Raw genomic sequence first — 19,779 nt, forward strand, 5'->3', positions numbered from 1 at the left:
GTTTGCTGATGGAAAGGAGTGCCGGATAGCATTTGCCTCCGGGTCCTTAAATGCAGCCGAACGTAACTATGCTCAGATTGACAGGGAATCCCTGAGTCTGGTCTGGGGGGTGAGGACGTTTAATCAGTGCTTGCACAGCAAGCACTTTATGCTCTTAATTGATCATTAGTCTCTGGTGTCTTATCTTTAATCCAGCAAAGGGAGTTCCAGCAATGGCTGCTGCATGACTTTAGTGGTGGGCGTTGTTTTTGATGTGCCCACACATTGAGTAAAAAGGATCTCACTAGCATGGGAATGCTGTCCGACTTTCCTGGCTTCTTTTTTTTAAACTACTTTTATTAATGCAAGTGGGGCAATTCTTCTCTGCATTTAACCCATCCTAGCTGTGTAGCTAGGAGCAGTGGGCAGTCGCCATAGAGTGCCCAGGGACCAACTCCAGTTCGTCTTGCCATGCCTCAGTCAGGGACACAGTATTAACCCTAACATGCATGTCTTTTTTTTTTGGATGGTGGGGGAAATCGGAGCACCCGCAGAAAACACATCGCAGATACGGGAGAACATGCGAACTCCAAGCAGAGGATGACCTGGGATGAGCCCAAGGTTGGACAACCTCGGGGTTCGAACCCAGGACTTTCTTGTTGTGAGGCAATAGCATTAACCACTGGGCCACCGTGCCCTACTACTGGAATCTCCAACGCCAGAATATACCAAAGAAATGTTGAGCATGTTCCACATGGCTCAAGTGGTTCCATTACAAGTCACAAGTGAAGCAATTGTGCGTGAGACAGGTTGCGACCCTACCTTGTCCAGGGTGTATGACATGACACTGAAGTGCTGGCCAAACAAGGGTGACCCATCACTGTCCTGCCTATTCTAATCGACGTGAACAGCTATCAGTGAACCAGCGATGTGTTTTGTGGGGAGTAAGGGTTGTCGTACCTCCGAAGCTGCATTCCACGTTCCTGACTGTATTGCATGAAGGGCACTTAGGCATTGTGAAAATGAAGAGTCTTGCCCAAAGCCTAGTATGGTGGCCTGGAATCGATGAACAGCTGGAGGCTTTGACCAAGACATGCAATGGGTGTCAACAGACCCAAAAATCACCATCAACAGCACCTGCACATGTGTGGGAGTGGCCTACTAAGGCTTAGCAGCAGGTGCATATCGACTATGTAGGACCTTTCCTCAACCACATGTACCTGGTTATGGTTGATGCACACTTTCTGTATGATGACAGCAACCTCCTTGAAAACCGCTGACCTCCTAAGAGCCTTGTTCTTCTTGTTCTTTGTCAGCGTTAATGGCACATCTTTCACTTCGGAAGAATTCCAACTCTTTTTCAGGGAGAATGGTATACAACACACCAGCATTGTGCCATATCACCCGACTTCCAATGGGCAAGTTTATCCAGACCTTCAAGCAATCCATCAAGGTCATGGACAAAGACAGTGGGTCACTACAGCACAAGACTGAAAACTTCATGTTGGCATATCGGAACAGTATGCATGCCACAACTGGAAAAACACCAGGAATGCTTTCCCTGGGACATCCACTGAGATCACATTTGGACTTATTGAAACCCAACTCACACCAGCATGTACTGCGGAAACAATCTGACTCTGCCCTACATTCTGAAGTGCAACCACTGTGCACCTTCCGTGTTGGACAGAATGTAATGGCCAGACACTATCGAAACAATGATCATAAATGGCAGATGGGCACCATCGCATCACAGACTAGATCGTTAATCTACACTGTCAACGTGGATCATAACATGGTCTGGCGTAGACATGTTGATCAGCCGCTGGATGCAGCTGGACAGACAGCCATGAACTCATTTGGTTTCCTTACGATATTAGGCTGTGAAAATGTTGATAACAAGGAAAGAGTCAAGAACACATTTATGAAAAGTCAACTTATTCAACTTTATTGTTGGTGACAATGGTGCAAGTATTCAGATCCTTTACTTGAATATGTACAGTTAGGTCGGACAGTGGAACAATATTTGTAATTTTGCCCCAGTACACCACTACAGTGGATTTGAAATTAAGTAACCAGTATGTGATTGAAGTGTGGACTTTCAGCTTTAATTTAAGGGGCTGAACAAACAGGAATTACAGCCAGTTTTAGAGGATCAAAAGTAATTGGACACTTGACTAACAAGTGGTTTCATGGGCAAGTAAGACCTTTTCCATCATTATTCCATGACAAATTAAGCAGATAAAAGGTCTGGAGTTCATTTCAAGTATTTACATTTGCATTTGGTAGCTGTTCATCGGAACTCTCAACATGAAGTCCATAGAGATGTCAATACAAGTGACGGAGGCCATCATTAGGCTGAAAAAGCAAAGGAACTCTATCAGATGGATAGTAAACACTTCAGGAGTGGCCAAATCAACATTTTGGGTACATTCTTAAAAAGAAAGAATGCACTAGCAAGCTCAGCAACACCAAAAGGCATGGAAGACCACAGAAAAAAAATCTACAGTGGATGATGGCAGAATTCTTTCCCTAGTGAAGAGAAACATATTCACAACATCTAGTGAAGTCAAAAACACTCTTGAGAGGTAGGGGTATCATTGTCCAAGTCTACAATTAAGAGACACCTGCATGAAAATAGATACAGAGGGTTTACGACAAGGTGAAAACCACTGGTGTCACTTAAGAACAGGAAGGCCAGATTAGACTGTGTTTAAAAACATCTAAAAATCTACCCAGTTCTGGAACAAGGTTCTTTGGGCAGATGAAGCAATGATTAACTTGTACCAGAAGGATGGGAAGAAGAAAAGTGCGGAGAACAAAAGGAACAGCTCATGATTCTCAGCATACCATATCATCTGTCAAACATGGTGGAGGTAATATTATGAAATGGGCATGTATGGTTGCCAATGGAACTTGGTAATTAGTGTTTATTGATGATGTGACTACTGACAGAAGTAGCAGGATGGATTGTGATGTTTACAAACCCAATTCCAATGAAGTTGGGACATTGTGTAAAATGTAAATGAAACCAGAATGCAATTATTTGCTAATCTTTTTCAACCTATATTCAATTGAATATACTACAAGACAATATATGTAATGTTCAAACTGATAAACTTTATTGTTTTTTGCAAATATTCACTCATTTTGAATTTGATGCCTGCAATACGTTCCAAAAAAGCTGGGACAGGGGCATGTTCACCACTGTGTTGTTGATATATGGCTTTCACTTTGCACGGTAATTTTAATTGCACTTGTAGATGTAGCGACGAACTGTGTTAACTGACGGTGGTTTTCCAAAGTGTTCCTGAGCCCACGCGGTAATGTCCTTTACAGAATGATGTCAGTTTTTAATGCAGTGCCGCCTGAGGGATCGAAGGTCACGAGCATTCAATGTTGGTTTTCGGCCTTGCCGCTTACGTGCAGAGATTTCTCCAGATTCTCTGAATCTTTTGATCATATTATGGACTGTAGATGATGAAATCCCTAAATTCCTTGCAATTGTACATTGAGAAACATTGTTCTTAAACTGTTGGACTATTCGCTCACGCAGTTGTTCACAAAGTGGTGAACCTCGCCCCATCCTTGGTTGTGAACGACTGAGCCTTTCGGGGATGCTCCTTTTATACCCAATCATGACACTCACCTGTTTCCAATTAACCTGTTCACCTGTGGAATGTTCCAAACAGGTGTTTTTTAGGTCGAAAAGGATTTGCAAATCATTGTATTCTGTTTTTCTTCACGTTTTATACAATGTCCCAACTTCATTGGAATCGGGGTTTGTATAAGGATATACCATTTGCTCAGATTTAGCCAAATTTCACAAAACTGGGAGGATGGCGATTCACACTGCAGATGGATAATGACACAAAACAAGCTGAGAAAGCAACCCAAGAGTCTCTCAAGGCATTCCATACATTTCATGTATGAAATATTTGTCAGTGACCAAGTCAGTCACCTGACTTCAACCCAATTCAGCATGCTTTCACTTGCTGAAGATCAAACTAATGGCCAAAAGACCCACAGACAATCAGCAATTGAAGGCAGCTGCCGTTAAGTCTTGGCACAGCATTTCAAAGGAGGAAACTCAGAATTTGAAGATGTCGATGGGTTCCAGACTTCAGGCAGTCATTGACTGCAAAGGATTTTCCTCCAAACATTAAATATAATTGTTATAATAATAGTTATGTTTGTTTGTCCAAATACTTTTGAGCCTCTGAAAATGGGGTGACCCTGTATATCCATGGCTGTAATTCCTGCACAGTTAGTGCCATATTTTTATCCAACCCCTTAAATTAAAACTGAAAGTCTACTCTTCAATCACATCTCAAATACTTCATGTCAAATCCACTGTGGTGGTGTACAGGGGCAAAATTACAAATATTGTGTAACTGTCCAAATACTTACGGACCTAACTGTACATGTTTGATTGATATTACAGCTGCATTCATTTGAATGGTGCAGTTAAAGGCTGAGCTTAACATCAGCACACATCACATTTTTAAACTATAGCTGGACATTGGTTTGTCAGTGCACAACAGACGGTGACAATCTTTTCTAAAAATGTGAATGCCTCACATTCACATGGAAGTATCATGTTGATGGGTATGGTTCCTGTTAAGATTTTATACTTCTGACAAACATATCCGATGACCCTTTCAATGTGGATTCTCAGATGTGTGTCTTCTTTTATTACTATTTTAGCAATAAAAAAAGAGAGCGAATGAAAGGAAAATGCTCTGAGTAGAGTACAGCATTTACCACAGAAATACCAGAACAGCGTTTACCACAGAAATACCAGAAACATGGCGGCTGACTCAGAGCACGCTTGTGTGTGACATCATCTGTCAAACACCTATTGTGCCCTTAATATAGTCTGCTACAGTAGCTCACTATTAGTTAAAGCATATAGTTAATATGACATGCTACATGTTATTTTTAATTGTTAATGTGAACATCAGTGCTGTGAGGGAGGGGTGTTATGTATGTAATTTTGTTGCACTATATTTTGTGTTCTCATTATGATACAGTCTATAGTAACTGCGTATTGATCATAAGAGGTAATGCAATACTAAAAACGTGCACATTGATATCTGTTGTGATGTGAGCTACATGACCTGAGTTGATTTAGAAAAAAATGGAGCTAAGCCCAAGTTCCTCATAACAACGTGCCTGTATCTCTAATAAGACAACGTTTGGCTAAGGTTGAGTGTGTGTGTGTGTGTGTGTGTGTGTGTGTGTGTGTGTGTGTGTGTGTGTGTGTGTGTGTGTGTGTGTGTGTGTGTGTGTGTGTGTGTGTGTGTATGTGATAAAAACATACACAACAATACCGCAATTGAGTTCTAACTTCTCAGCTGGTTCTTCGCCTAAATCCAAGCACTGGAGAAGGGGAGATATGCAGGCCTTCGTATGTACTCTTCTCCCAATAGGTGAAAAAAGGGGTGATTTGTCACCAAGTCAGAGCAACAGACAAGGGGAGATACACCTGGTGGGGATCTGCACTACTGAGTGTACACTTCTACAAACCCCAATTCCAATGAAGTTGGGATGTTGTGTAAAACGTGAAGAAAAATAATACAATGATTTGCAAATCCTTTTTGACCTATATTCAATTGAACACACTACAAAGACAAGATATTTAATGTTCAAACTGATAAACTTTATTGTTTTTTGGCAAATATTCACTCATTTCGAATTTGATGCCTGCAATACGTTCCAAAAAAGCTGGGACAGGGGCAACAAAAGACTGGGAAAGTTGAGGAATGCTCAAAAAACACCTGTTTGGAACATTCCACAGGTGAACAGGTTAGTTGGAAACAAGTGAGTGTCATGATTGGGTATAAAAGGAGCATCCCCGAAAGGCTCAGTCGTTCACAACCAAGGATGGGGCGAGATTCACCACTTTGTGAACAACTGCATGAGCGAACAGTCCAACAGTTTAAGAACAATGTTTCTAAATGTACAATTGCAAGGAATTTAGGGACTTCATCATCTACAGTCCATAATATGATCAAAAGATTCAGAGAATCCGGAGAAATCTCTGCACGTAAGCAGCAAGGCCGAAAACCAACACTGAATCCCCGTGACCTTTGATCCCTCGTCGCTACATCTACAAGTGCAAGTTAAAACTCTACCATGCAAAGTGAAAGCCATATATCAACAACACCCAGAAATGCCGCCGGCTTCTCTGGGCCCGAGCTCATCTGAGATGGACTGACACAAAGTGGAAAAGTGTGCTGTGGTCTGATGAGTCCACATTTCACTTGTTTTAGGAAATTATGGACGTCGTGTCCTCCGGGCTAAAGAGGAAAAGGACCAACCAGATTGTTATCAGCGCAAAGTTCAAAAGCCAGCATCTGTGATGGTATGGGGGTGTGTTAGTGCCCATGGCATGGGTAGCTTGCACATATGTGAAGGCACCATTAATGCTGAAGGGTACACACAGGTTTTGGAGCAACATATGCTGCCATCCAAGCGACGTCTTTTTCTGGGATTTCTCTGCTTATTTCAGCAAGACAATGCCAAGCCACATTCTGCATGTGTTACAACAGCGTGGCTTCGTAGTAAAAGAGTGCGGGTACTAGACTGGCCTGCCTGCATTCCAGACCTGTCTCCCATTGAAAATGTGTGGCGCATTATGAAGCGCAAAATACGACAACGGAGACCCCGGACTGTTCAGCAACTGAAGTCGTACATCAAGCAAGAATGGGAAATAATTCCACCTACAAAGCTTCAACAATTAGTGTCCTCAGTTCCCAAACGCTTATTGAGTGTTGTTAAAAGGTGATGTAACACAGTGGTAAACATGCCCCTGTCCCAGCTTTTTTGGAACATGTTGCAGGCATCAAATTCAAAATGAGTGAATATTTGCAAAAAAACAATAAAGTTTATCAATTTAAACAGTAAATATCTTGTCTTTGTAGTATATTCAATTGAATATAGGTCGAAAAGGATTTGCAAATCATTGTATTCTGTTTTTATTTATGTTTTACACAACGTCCCAACTTCATTGGAATTGGGGTTTGTAGTTATTTCTGTAATTACACAGCAGAAATTGTACATATATTGTAGATTGTGCAAAAACTAAAAACATTTGTCTTAATTCATACAAAGCTTTAACTCATTTCTGGATTCACTGGAGTATTCATTGATTGGTAGATTAAGGCCAGCATGCTTTGTGAGAAACAACTGAAACTACTGAAGAGCAGGGGGAAAAAATATCAAAGGCCAAAAACAACAACCTGATCTACTATGGTGAGGAGATCTGTCCCATTGCAGTAGAAGACGGTTGTTACATCAGATACTTGTCTTTGTCAACAGCACTTACTTTTTAAAAAGTATCTGTTGTGGTGGACACGTATTGGGGACAGAATTCAACCCAGGAACTAAGGGTTAAGTCATGGTTGCCCTGGCAGGTTAACGCAGGGTTAAGTTATGGTTGTCCAGCCAGTTTTCTGGTTATTCTTGCCACCTCCGCTCAGTCGAGCTGTGGGTTTTGTTTGTCTCGCTGATTTACCGTGGATTAAAGAAAGTTGCCTACACGGCTAAAGTGTGAACCTACGGTCTTCTCCGTTACTTCGGCTCTACACTGGTGACCCCGACGTCGGTTTTCGGATAAGTTTTCTGAAACCACACACATTATGGCTACGAACGCCGTTGCAATTAAACTGCCGGAGTTTTGGGAGTCTTCCGCGGCTACATGGTTCGAGCACCTGGAACGCATGGGGATCATCCGCCGCTCTGACAGCCCGTGGGCATCCCCACTCCACATCGTCGCTAAGCCTGATGGAGGTTGGCGCCCATGCGGGGACTACCGCCGACTAAATGACGCCACCACGCCTGACCGCTATCCTGTCCCGCATATCCAGGACTTTTCTGCAAACCTGTCTGGCAAATGCGTCTTCTCAAAAGTCGACCTGGTCCGTGGTTATCATCAAGTTCCCGTGCACCCCTCAGACATCCCCAAGACAGCGGTGACAACCCCATTCGGCCTATTTGAATTCCTACGAATGCCATTTGGACTCAAAAACGCGGCCCAGTCCTTTCAGCGGCTGATGGATTCAGTGCTCCGTGGCCTTCCTTTCATCTTCGTCTATTTGGACGACATACTCATCGCCAGCGCCTCCGAGGAAGAACACCTGTCCCATCTTCATGCCCTCTTCACACGCCTCAGCCAGCATGGGCTGATCGTCAACCCGGCGAAGTGCCGGTTCGGGCTGACAGCCATTGATTTCCTCGGGCACCGCATCACTGGGGACGGGGCAGTCCCCCTGCCCTCAAAGGTGGAAGCGGTGGCGGCATTTCCGCGCCCCCAAACAGCTCGTGCGCTCAGGGAGTTCATCGGGATGGTGACATTCTACCACCGCTTCATTCCTCGAGCCGCCTTTATCATCCGGCCACTGTACGAGGCGCTGAAAGGCATGTCCCCCAACCAGGCGGTCGACTGGACAGCAGAGCGGGACCGTGCGTTCACCGAGACTAAAGCTGCGCTCTCCCAGGCTACCCTGCTAGCGCATCCTTCACCTACAGCGCCTATTTCCATAACCACGGATGCATCGGACTATGCTGTTGGTGCGGTTCACGAACAGTGGGTGGGGGGGGGCTTGGCAGCCTTTGGGCCTTTTTCAGTCGCCAGCTTACACCCCGAGAGCGCAAGTATAGTACTTTTGACAGGGAACTCCTCGGTCTCTGGCTCGCCGTCCGGCATTTCCATTTCCTGCTAGACGGCCGCGAGTTTACTGCGTACGTGGACCACAAGCCCCTCACGTTTGCCATGTCCAAGACGGCCGAGCCATGGTCCGCTCGCCAGCAGCGACAACTCTCCTACATTTCGGAATTCACTACCGACATCCAGCACGTCGCTGGTAAGTCTAACCAGGTAGCTGACTGCCTCTCTAGGGCAGTGATTGGAGCGGTCCCCCTAGGCCTTGACTATGCACAGATGGCCGCTGACCAGGCCACGGACCCGAGCATCCTCCGTCTCCGGGCCTCCGACACGGGGCTCCGCCTGCAGGATGTTCCTTTCAGCGACACAGGTGTCACCCTCCTGTGTGACGTCTCCACAGGACAGCCCAGGCCCATCGTCCCGCACAGCTGGAGACGCCCCGTATTTGAAGCTGTGCACGGCCTCTCTCATCCAGGCGGTAAGCCATCCGTGCGCCTGACCTCTGCTAAGTTTGTGTGGGAGGGACTTAAGAGAGACGTGAAAGCGTGGGCCGACTCGTGTGTTGCCTGTCAGCGGGCTAAGATACACCGCCACATTAAGGCGCCCCTGGAACGCTTCGCAGTGCCGGAGAGACGATTTGACCATGTCCACGTCGACCTGGTTGGTCCCCTACCCCCCTCCCATGGGTTCACCTACCTCTTCACTGTGGTGGACAGGACTACGCGCTGGCCTGAAGCTGTTCCCCTGGCATCCACGACGTCTGCTGATGTGGCCCGGGCTTTTATTGGGTCGTGGGTCTCACGTTTCGGTACGCCTTCCGACCTTTCATCTGACCGTGGGCCACAGTTTACCTCAGAGCTATGGAATGCTGTGGGTGAGGCTCTGGGCGTCAAGCTTCATCGCACTACCGCCTACCACCCTCAGGCGAACGGCCTATGTGAGCGCTTCCACCGGTCCATGAAGGCTGCGCTTCGGGCTACTCTCAAGGACTGCAACTGGGTTGACAAGCTCCCATGGGTCATGCTGGGCCTGCGGACCGCCCCGAAGGAAGACCTACAAGCCTCCTCTGCGGAGCTGGTGTACGGCACGCCGCTGCGAGTCCCAGGCGATTTCATGCCCAATGCAACGCGTCCCTGGTCAGCTGTGGACCAACGAGCCTCCTTGCTGGACGGGGTCAGAGCTTTCACACCCGTCCCTACCGCCCAACACGGCACTCCGGTGTCCCAGGTGCCCCCAGGTCTGCAGTCAGCGGACTACGTGTTCATCCGTCACGACGCACACCGCCCCCCTCTGCAACCCCCTTATGACGGCCCCTTCCGCGTCCTGGAACGGGGAACTAAGCACCTGGTGGTGGATTTTGGGGGCACGGCCGAGCATGTTTCAGTGGACCGAGTTAAACCCGCACACCTGGACTTGACGCAGCCGTTGGAGTTAGCCCAACCTCCTCGTCGCGGTCGTCCCCCGGCTCCGCCTCCTCCCCCCGTGGAGGCCCGAGCTGCCTCTTCTGCTCCTCAGGCCGACCTCCACAGGCCCGCGTCAATGCCTCCCACAGACACTCCGGCCCCTGTTATCCGGAGCCGCCGCGGACGGCCTGTCGTCCACCCGCGCCTGCCTGACTTCGATTACTAGGGCGAATTTTGGGGGGGCTCATGTGGTGGACACGTATTGGGGACAGAATTCAACCCAGGAACTAAGGGTTAAGTCATGGTTGCCCTGGCAGGTTAACGCAGGGTTAAGTTATGGTTGTCCAGCCAGTTTTCTGGTTATTCTTGCCACCTCCGCTCAGTCGAGCTGTGGGTTTTGTTTGTCTCGCTGATTTACCGTGGATTAAAGAAAGTTGCCTACACGGCTAAAGTGTGAACCTATGGTCTTCTCCGTTACTTCGGCTCTACACTGTGATCAAAAGATCCCTATTTGCAGTCTCTGTCAATTTATTAATGAATCCATTTAAATTATCTAATTTAATTATATGAACTGAAACTCAGTAGAGCTTTGTAAATTGTTATATGGTGCATTTACTTTTAATTTATTGTATTTCACATGAATACCCCTGAAATTGTCTTATAGTCGATGAGGTGAATGCTACTATTTTTTTTAAGTTCAGTAATTGCAAACTTAGCTGCATTGTTAACACAATATTTGATGGTATTCATTCAAGCCCTCCAAGCCTGATATTACATTATTAGCGGTAGTGCATAACATTATTGGAAATATGGATGATGAACTATACGATTATTACTGTTTCCTGAAGAATTTTTGTCTGATTGAAAAATATAACTAGAAAAGTTAATTCACACGATTCAAGTGATCAGGATGATTGAAAATTTTTAAAGTCATATATGACACTAGACGTGCTCTATAAAGAATAACAAAATTCAACTTTTAAAACCCCTAGTAAATGGGCCATCGTGATGGGAAAAAATAATAATCATCAATCATCAATAATCAATCACAGTAATAATGTTTGCTCCCTGTATATCAAGTCCTCCATTGGGCCAACCAGTATCATTTTGAAAGATACCAAGATACAAATGCCAGAATGTGTAATTCCTCTATGCAAGTGACAGAACTTAACTGTCTAGATTTAGTCAATTCCACATAATTCCAAAGACAACTAAGTTTAAAACTACAATCCTGAAGACTGATGATTTCATTTGACGCCTATGGTGATACTGCTTCATTGTCTGAACACATTAAATGTCAGGGATTAATTCGAAATGAGTCACAAGTGCTGTTCTGTAAGTACCTTTCTTGCTACAAAAAAAAACATAGTTAAACCTGAAATTTAGCTATTGATTGTTGTACCACTAGGTTTACACAAAGTCAAAGTGCGGTTGTGGGGTCAGCTAGTTCAGTTAATATGCCTAGTCAGGGAATTTGTCATAGTGTAGATTATCAGACTGACAGCTTGGTCTATAACACTGAGACCATCTCCCTTCCCTGCTGTATTGCTCCCAAGCTCTCCTCTCCTAAATGTGTAAATTGCAATAATCTAATCATTCCTATAACTGGTGGTGGTGAAATGTGCAACGGAGCACCTAATAATCTACAGAACCAAACATCTAATATTATCAAAAGTGTGACCACACATCGGCCAAAGCGTAGGTCTTCAAAATTTTCAACTAATAATACAAGGTGTCTAATTCCAATTAATATTTCATCTGGTAGTAGCTCTAAAGTTCTGCCTATTACTGTCACTTCAACAAGACGCTTTAATTTGGTTTCATAATATCATATCACTGTCTACCAAAGCCTTACTAATAAATGATCTGATTCTTGAACATATGATTGAGTATTGTGAAACATGGCTGAAACCAAATGTTTTCCTTCCTTTAAATGAAGCTTCCCCACCTGACTATATGCCCATGTAGCTCGGGCTAATAAACAAGGTGGGGGTGTCACCTTAATATTTAAGTCTATTTTCAATTTAATTTCTAAGCTTGAAACTAAATTCAAATCTTTTGAGCCTCTTATTCTAAGTCCATCTCCCTCAGCCATGAACGGACTCTGCTCAGTCCACATTGTGATATTCTATCGACCTCCTGGCCCTTACTCAATAATTCTTGAAGAATTTGGAGAATTTATCTCAAGTCTCGTTACTCATTCTGATGAGATTCTAATTCTTGGTGATGCAGAGATATCAGCCAAACACAGTGATTCTATTACTGACAGCAGTGCAGTCTCGGTACAGAGACCCCGCTTAAAGACAGACCGATCTGGATCATACATACTGTTCTCAGAAAGGAATTCAGAGACTTGGTTAATGCCATGCACTCAGAAAAAAAATTATTTTTGAAAGAAAGGGGAGGAGTGAAGCCAGTCTGTTTTCAGCCTGGGCTGGGTTGAGTGTAGGTTTTTTGAGCAGCGGGGTAACCCGAGCTTGCTTAAATATGGTGGGGAACACACCCATTGTAAGCGAGGTGTTGATGATGTGTGTGACTGCGGGGTTAAGTGCGAGGGAAATGCTCTTTAGGAGGTTGGATGGTATCGGGTCCAGCAGACAGATAGTGAGTCCAGCCGAAGCTTGGAGACTTCCTCCCCGGTCAGGAGGGAGAATGAGGTGAGTGAGGCACCCTTAGCTGGCAGTGGCAGATAGAGTTGATCAGGCTCAGAGAACTGGTTACTGATGGCAGAAGCCTTATCAGTAAAGTATGAGGCGAACATGTCAGAAGTGAGCAGAGTGCAGGTGTCCGGGTAGCATGGTGGTCTATTCTGTTGCCTACCAACACGGGGAAGGTGGTTCGAATCCCCAGGTTACCTCCGGCTAGGTCAGGCGTCCCTACAGACACAACTGGTCGTGTCTGCAGGTGGGAAGCTGGATGTGGGTATGTGGCCTGGTCACTGCACTAGCACTCCTCTGGTTGGTTGGGGCGCCTGTTCGGGGAGAAGGGGGAACTGGGGGGAATAGCGTGATCCTTCCACATGCTATGTACCCTTGGCGAAACTCCTCACTGTCAGGTGAAAAGAAGCGGCTGGCAACTCCACATGTATCGGGGGAGGCATGCGGTAGTCTGCAGCCCTCCCTGGATCAGCAGAGGGGGTGGAGCAGAGACCGGGATGGCTCGGAAGATTGGGATAATGGGCCGGATACATTTGGGGAGAAAAAAGGGGGGGGAGAACAGAAGTGAGCAGAGTGGAGGTCAGAGGAGGAGGCGGATTAAGGAGTGAGTTAAAAGCAAAAAAACTTTTTTCCGAGCATCAGTCGCGCCACAGATCTTGTTCTGATAGTAAGTGGTCTTAGCTATGTATAAACTGGAAGAGAATAATGTTAAGAGACGCTGATAGTCACTGAGGTCAGTGGACTCTGGTTTTACGCCATTTTATCTCTGCTGCTCTGAGCCCCGCCCTTTGCTCTCTGAAGACCTCAGCGAGCCATGGACTGGGGGGCATTACGAACAGGTTTGGATATTAGAGGGCTGAGATGGAGGAGTTGTTGCTTAGCAGAGAAAGCTTAGTGAATTTCCAGTCTTTGGAAATGAGGAAACCCATACCGCCTCCACACCCAACAGAATGGGGTGTGTGTGAGAAAGCAAAGTCAACAGAGAGTGCAGCCAGTGTGACTGTGTTTTGTCCTCTGCATGTAAGGGCGGAAACACCAGCAATCTTTTCAAACATCTAGCAAAAGTGTCTTTATGCATGCTTAATAATCCAGTTAAGAAAATCAAAGGCTGAATCAGTTCATCTTGATGCAATATTTATTGACAGACACATTTCATCATTCATCTACACTGGTGCTTGAAGTTTGTGAACTCTTTATAATTTTCTATATTTCTGCATAAATATGACCTAAAACATCACCAGATTTTCACACAAGTCCTGAAAGTAGATAAAGAGAACCCAATTAAACAAATGAGACAAAAATATAATACTTGGTCATTTGTTTATTGAGGAAAATTATCCAATATTACATATCTGTGAGTGGCAAAAGTATGTGAACCTTTGCTTTCAGTATCTTGTGTGACCCCCGTGCAGCAGTAATTGCAACTAAACGTTTCTGGTAACTGTTGATCAGTCCTGCACATCGGCTTGGAGGAATTTTAGCCCATTCCTCCGTACAGTACAGCTTCAACTTTGGGATGTTGGTGGGTTTCCTCACATGAACTGCTCGCTTCAGGTCCTTCCACGACATTTCGATTGGATTAAGGTCAGGACTTTGACTTGGCCATTCCAAAACATTAACTTTATTCTTCTTTAACAATTCTTTGGTAGAACGACTTGTGTGCTTAGGGTCATTGTCTTGCTGCATGACCCATGTTCCCCTGAGATTCAGTTCACGGATAGATGTCCTGACATTTTCCTTAAGAATTTGCTGGTATAATTCAGAATTCATTGTTCCATCAATGACGGCAAGCCGTCCTGGCCCAGATGCAGCAAAACAGGCCCAAACCATGATACTACCACCACCATGTTTCACAGATGGGATAAGGTTCTTATGCTGGAATGCAGTGTTTTCCTTTCTCCAAACATAACACTTCTCATTTAAACCAAAAAGTTCTATTTTGGTCTCACCTGTCCACAAAACATTTTTCCAATAGCCTTCTGGCTTGTCCACGTGATCTTTAGCAAACTGCAGACGGGCAGCATGTTCTTTTTGGAGAGCAGTGGCTTTCTCCTTGCAACCCTACCATGCACACCATTGTTGTTCAGTGTTGTCCTGACGGTGGACTCATGAACACTAACATTAGCCAATGTGAGAGAGGCCTTTAGTTGCTTAGAAGTTACCCTGGGTTCCTTTGTGACCTGGCTGACTATTATACGCCTTGCTCTTGGAATGATCTTTGATGGTCGACCACTCCTGGGAGGGTAACAATGGTCTTGAATTTCCTCCATTTGTACACAATCTGTCTGACTGTGGATTGGTGGAGTCCAAACTCTTTAGAGGTGGTTTTGTAACCTTTTCCAGCCTGATGAGCATCAACAACACTTTTTTCTGAGGTCCTCAGAAATCTCCTTTGTTCTTGCCATGATACACTTCCACAAACATGTGTTTTGAAGATCAGACTTTGATAGATCTCTGTTCTTTAAATAAAACAGGGCACCCATTCACACCTGATTGTCATCCCATTGATTGAAAACACCTGACTCTATTAACTACTAATCCTAGAAGTTCACATACTTTTGCCACTCACAGATATGCAATATTGGAAAATTTTCCTCAATAAATAAATGACCGAATCTAATATTTTTGTCTCTTTTGTTTAATTGGGTTCTCTTTATCTACTTTTAGGACTTGTGTGAAAATCTGATGATGTTTCAGGTCATATTTATGCAGAAATATAGAAAATTCTAAAGGGTTTACAAACATTCAAGCACCACTGTAAGTGACTTCTTCAGTCAGGACTGAAGAGGTCACTTAGAACCTTCTTTGATCCAGCAAAAATGCATCAAACACAGGTGGAGAAATGCAGTTTCGACTACCTAGCTCTTAGTTAATCTCTCATTGCCCCATCCACCACAGGTATATTATGTATGCTAGCAGCCTAGAGCTCACACAGAGTTAACTAAATTATAGAAACATGGGTTGATGATTAAAAGTAAGACTCTGACCAGACATGAGAAAATAAAGCAATATTAGTTCTGTTCATAATTTGTTTTTGTTGTTTTTCTCTTAAAAAAGAAAAACCCAAAAAAGAACCGATATGAGTACCGTTAAAGTACCGGATCGATAACAGTAGTGGTAAGAGTAGTAGTACTGTTAAAATATTAACAATACGCATCCCTAGCCATAACAGCTTGTCAACCACAACTACAGTTCTTCTAACTCATCACTACCTCCCTTATTCTTCCACATTCGGCAGCAATGGTGAAAATTTAAAATGATATGCTTAAAATTACCTTTTTTGGAAATGTTTCTTCAAATTTTTTTGGAATTTTTATTTTTTAAATTATTTTTACATTATTTTATCTAAATTATTATTTAAATTATTATTAAATATTATTATCAAATATAAATATTAAATGTTTATATTTAAATTATTTAATTAAAATTATTTTACATTTTTTTAAAGAAAGCATTGAATTACCTATTCTTAAAATTGGAAACGTTATATTACTACTACTGCTGTTCGTTACACAGTTTTAAAACCATTATTTGGGTATACAAGTGCTGATACATGGTTCGTCCACTAGATGGGGTGAGTTGCGCCTTTATAACTTGTTTTATTTTGTTCTTTTGGACTTCTTTGGGTGGCATGGTGGCCCAGCGGTTAGCGCTGTTGCCTCACAGCAAGAAGGTCCTGGATTCGAAGTTGAACCCCGAGGTTGTCCAACCTTGGGGGTCATCCCAGGTCATCCTCTGTGTGGAGTTTGCATGTTCTCCCCCTGTCTGTGTGGGTTTCCTCTAGGTGCTCCGGTTTCCTCCCACAGCCCAAAGACATGTATAGGTCAGGTGACTCAGACATACTTAATTGTCCCTAGGTGTGAACGTGTCGGCCCTGCGATGGACTGACGGCCTGTCAAGGGTGTTTCCCCGCCTTCCGCCCTATGATTGCTGGGATAGATTCCAGCATTAGGATAAGCAGCTTGGATAATGGATGGATGGAAAATTTCTCTCTGAAAGTAACCATTTAAGTGAGCAACTACAAGGGTACTTGGGTTCCGCAGTGGACTAATTTACTAGCGTCCCAATGCTAGGGTACACAGTTCAGTCCCTGGTGTTGCTTCTGGCTTGGCCAGCAAGAGAAGGTAAACATTTGTTTGCATGTAATTTTTCAGGATTGTAAATTTCAAATCCCTAAAACTTAAAAAAAAATGACACTGATTGGCCAAAATTTAAATTTTGGATATTATAACAAATGTTAATATAAACAAATAAGTTTCAAGACCACAACGTCCCACATGCCTGCCAACACTTAAATCTCATAAGATCAATCATCCCAATTTTAGTCTCTCATCATCATCTTCCTTTAAATGAGAGTAGTGATTATACAGTCCCATTCTAGCTACAGGCCCTGTGTCACAAGACATCAATGATTTACTTGCTCTCAATAAGCCTAAGCACATTTTCACAGGACTACTCAGCATACAGGACTCTTTGTTGCTCCTCTGATAGAAAAAGGAATTTACTAGGTGCAGATGCTTTTCTGCAGACAACCTTTCCCTTCAAAACAAAACTGGCTAATGTCACAGACAGGCCAATTCTCTCAATATTCAAGTCTAAATCAAAGGTTGGACCAGTTTACATTCTGCCAATCTAATAACATCTACAAGTGTTTCTATTTCTTTCATCTCCTTCACTGAGGTTTGTTACTCCCTCACTCACTTGCTCCTCCAAGTGCTGCCCATCACTCTCTCCTTCTCTGTCTCTCTCATGCTCTCATCTTTTGTTCTATGCAAGGCGCTTTGCGCTGAACACTTTCATTCAAGTACATGATAATTTGAAGGTCATTATAATATTTCTGATCCATATTTGTATCAACATTGCTGTAACTGGCTAAGAAATCGAAAGTATCATGATCTCAACCGCCTTTGTCAAATGTGCTTGAAATTTGGTTTAAGGTCAAGCCCACATGCACAAATATAGCCACATTTCGTTCATACTCAGCCCTGGAACATGTTTACAAAATCATGAATGTGATCAAAGCAGAGCCATTGTGGTGTCCCTCACCAGTGAAGTTTAAATGTGTAGTCATGTCTACCTCTACTGGACTATGTAAAAAGCCTCATGCAGAGTGAGACAAACTGGCTACATGTCATACCCAATTTTATAATTAGGCATTAAAAACCTGGATTAAAAACTTTGGACTCATTTTTACCCGATATGGTAAGCCAACGCTAACATTCTTTTTTTCATTAGCCGTTTGAAAAATATTTTCAGTCCTACTCAAAAAGCCTCTGAAAATGTCAGTCACAGTTAGTTGGTGGTAAGTTGGAAGGAGTTGTAGAGGGCACTTACTATGAGCCCTGCATTTCGCACCGCCAAAGGTAGGCCCAGCAGTCCAGTACCAATGTTTCCCTTCAACAGGTGGATAAGAGCTTGACTAAATCTGTATGAAACAAAAAAGAAAAAGGATTTAATGACATCACTATTCATCCTGATTGGTCAAGGTCAGTAATAGTAAAACAGCATAATGTTACATAAACTTTTATGTAAACAAATAATTGTGATACTTTTTTCTATAAAATAGGAAAAACTTGCTTTTTTCCCCCTCCCCCCTTTTCTCCCCAATAGTATCCAGCCAATTACCCAACTCCTCCAAGCTGTTCCGGTCGCTGCTCCACCCCCTCTGCTGATCCGGGGAGGGCTGCAGACTACCGCATGCCTCCCCCGATACATGTGGAGTTGCCAGCCGCTTCTTTTCACCTGACAGTGAGGAGTTTCGCCAAGGAATGTATCACGTGGGAGGATCACGCTATTCCCCCCAGTTCCCCCTCCCCCCCAAACAGGCACCCCCGACCAATCAGAGGAGGCGCTAGTGCAGTAACCAGGACACATACCCACATCCAGCTTCCCACCTGGAGACACGACCAATTCTGTCTGTAGGGACGCCCGACCAAGCCGGAGGTAACACGGGGAATCAAACCGGCAACCCCCATGTTGGTAGGCAACAGAATAGACTGCTACACTACCCAGACACCCAAAAGCATATAAAATCTAGTTACTCTAGGGTAGTATGGGATAGCACTGTGAGAATTTACGGCAGTATACTTAACAAATACAGCTTGTGTATCTTCATCTTTAGGGACTTGGACCCTAAGTAGGATAAGCGGCTTGGATAATGGTGGATGAATGGGCTGTTTTAACATGAAAATATAATTGTTAAGAAAAACCTGTACATGTAAAGAACACCCACCACATGCAACAAGCCATCAGAATTGACTAGGGGACTACATTTGGATAGTTAAATCTTTGGTATCATTTAACCTGAGCAGTCACGATGAGGAGAGTGACAGCGCTACCTACTATTGGAGAGAGAAGCAGTATTGCTGCAAAATATCCCTACAAGTCAAATAAAATGTCTTGCTCAAGGGATGATAGCCTAAAGGACAATCATAACTCCACAGGCCAGCTGTTAAACCCGTCAACACAGCTCCACAGCTCCTAGGAGTAAATACACACCCAGTCTTGACATGGAACAGGCAGTGCCAAGTTTCTTCGTTTGCATGGGCATCTTATCTTTATAACACCAAGCATCGCAGCTTTTAAGTACAGCATTCATCTATGTATCTTCCACTACCGACCTTGTGTAAACAACTATGTCCACCGCTAAATTATGTTTCTGTTCTATGAGCTACTATCCCATAACTATATTTTCCTACGGTCATAGTAGGTATGGTTGAATTTGAATATTTATAAGGAGTGAGACGGATAAGATCTGGAGGGGAAGGCCCATGTTCTGACAAAAAAAAAAGAAGCTACAAATAGGAGATAACAACAAATGGGCAACGGATTTGTCAAAAGTTAGCCAGTCTACCTTTTCTAAACCCATTGAGAAGAGCACAGGCTGGGTTAAGGTGAATATATTGTTAATTACCTTAAAATTAATGTTTGAATTAAAGAAGATTTAACTTCAGTCAATAATTAGCCGACTGGGTGGTAACCCTAGGCAGTATTAAGTCCCAAAAATTTCTAGTAGCAACTCATAGGTAAATGTTTCAGATTCAATTATATTAGTTAATGATCAAAAACTGTT

General features: G+C 43.8%; 1 protein-coding gene across 1 annotated transcript in view; it reads right to left on the reverse strand.

Moving 5' to 3' along the window:
- The window catches only part of slc36a4 (solute carrier family 36 member 4), a 346,510-nt gene that overhangs the window by 316,652 nt on the left and 10,079 nt on the right, over positions 1-19,779 (reverse strand). Inside the window, exon 3 of the mRNA XM_056282801.1 lies at positions 18,042-18,132. Within this exon, the coding sequence (XP_056138776.1) occupies positions 18,042-18,132 (91 nt within the window). The remainder of the gene's footprint in view (positions 1-18,041; positions 18,133-19,779) is intronic.

The sequence above is a fragment of the Lampris incognitus genome, chromosome 7 (assembly GCF_029633865.1).
Source record: "Lampris incognitus isolate fLamInc1 chromosome 7, fLamInc1.hap2, whole genome shotgun sequence".
NCBI lineage: Eukaryota > Metazoa > Chordata > Actinopteri > Lampriformes > Lampridae > Lampris > Lampris incognitus.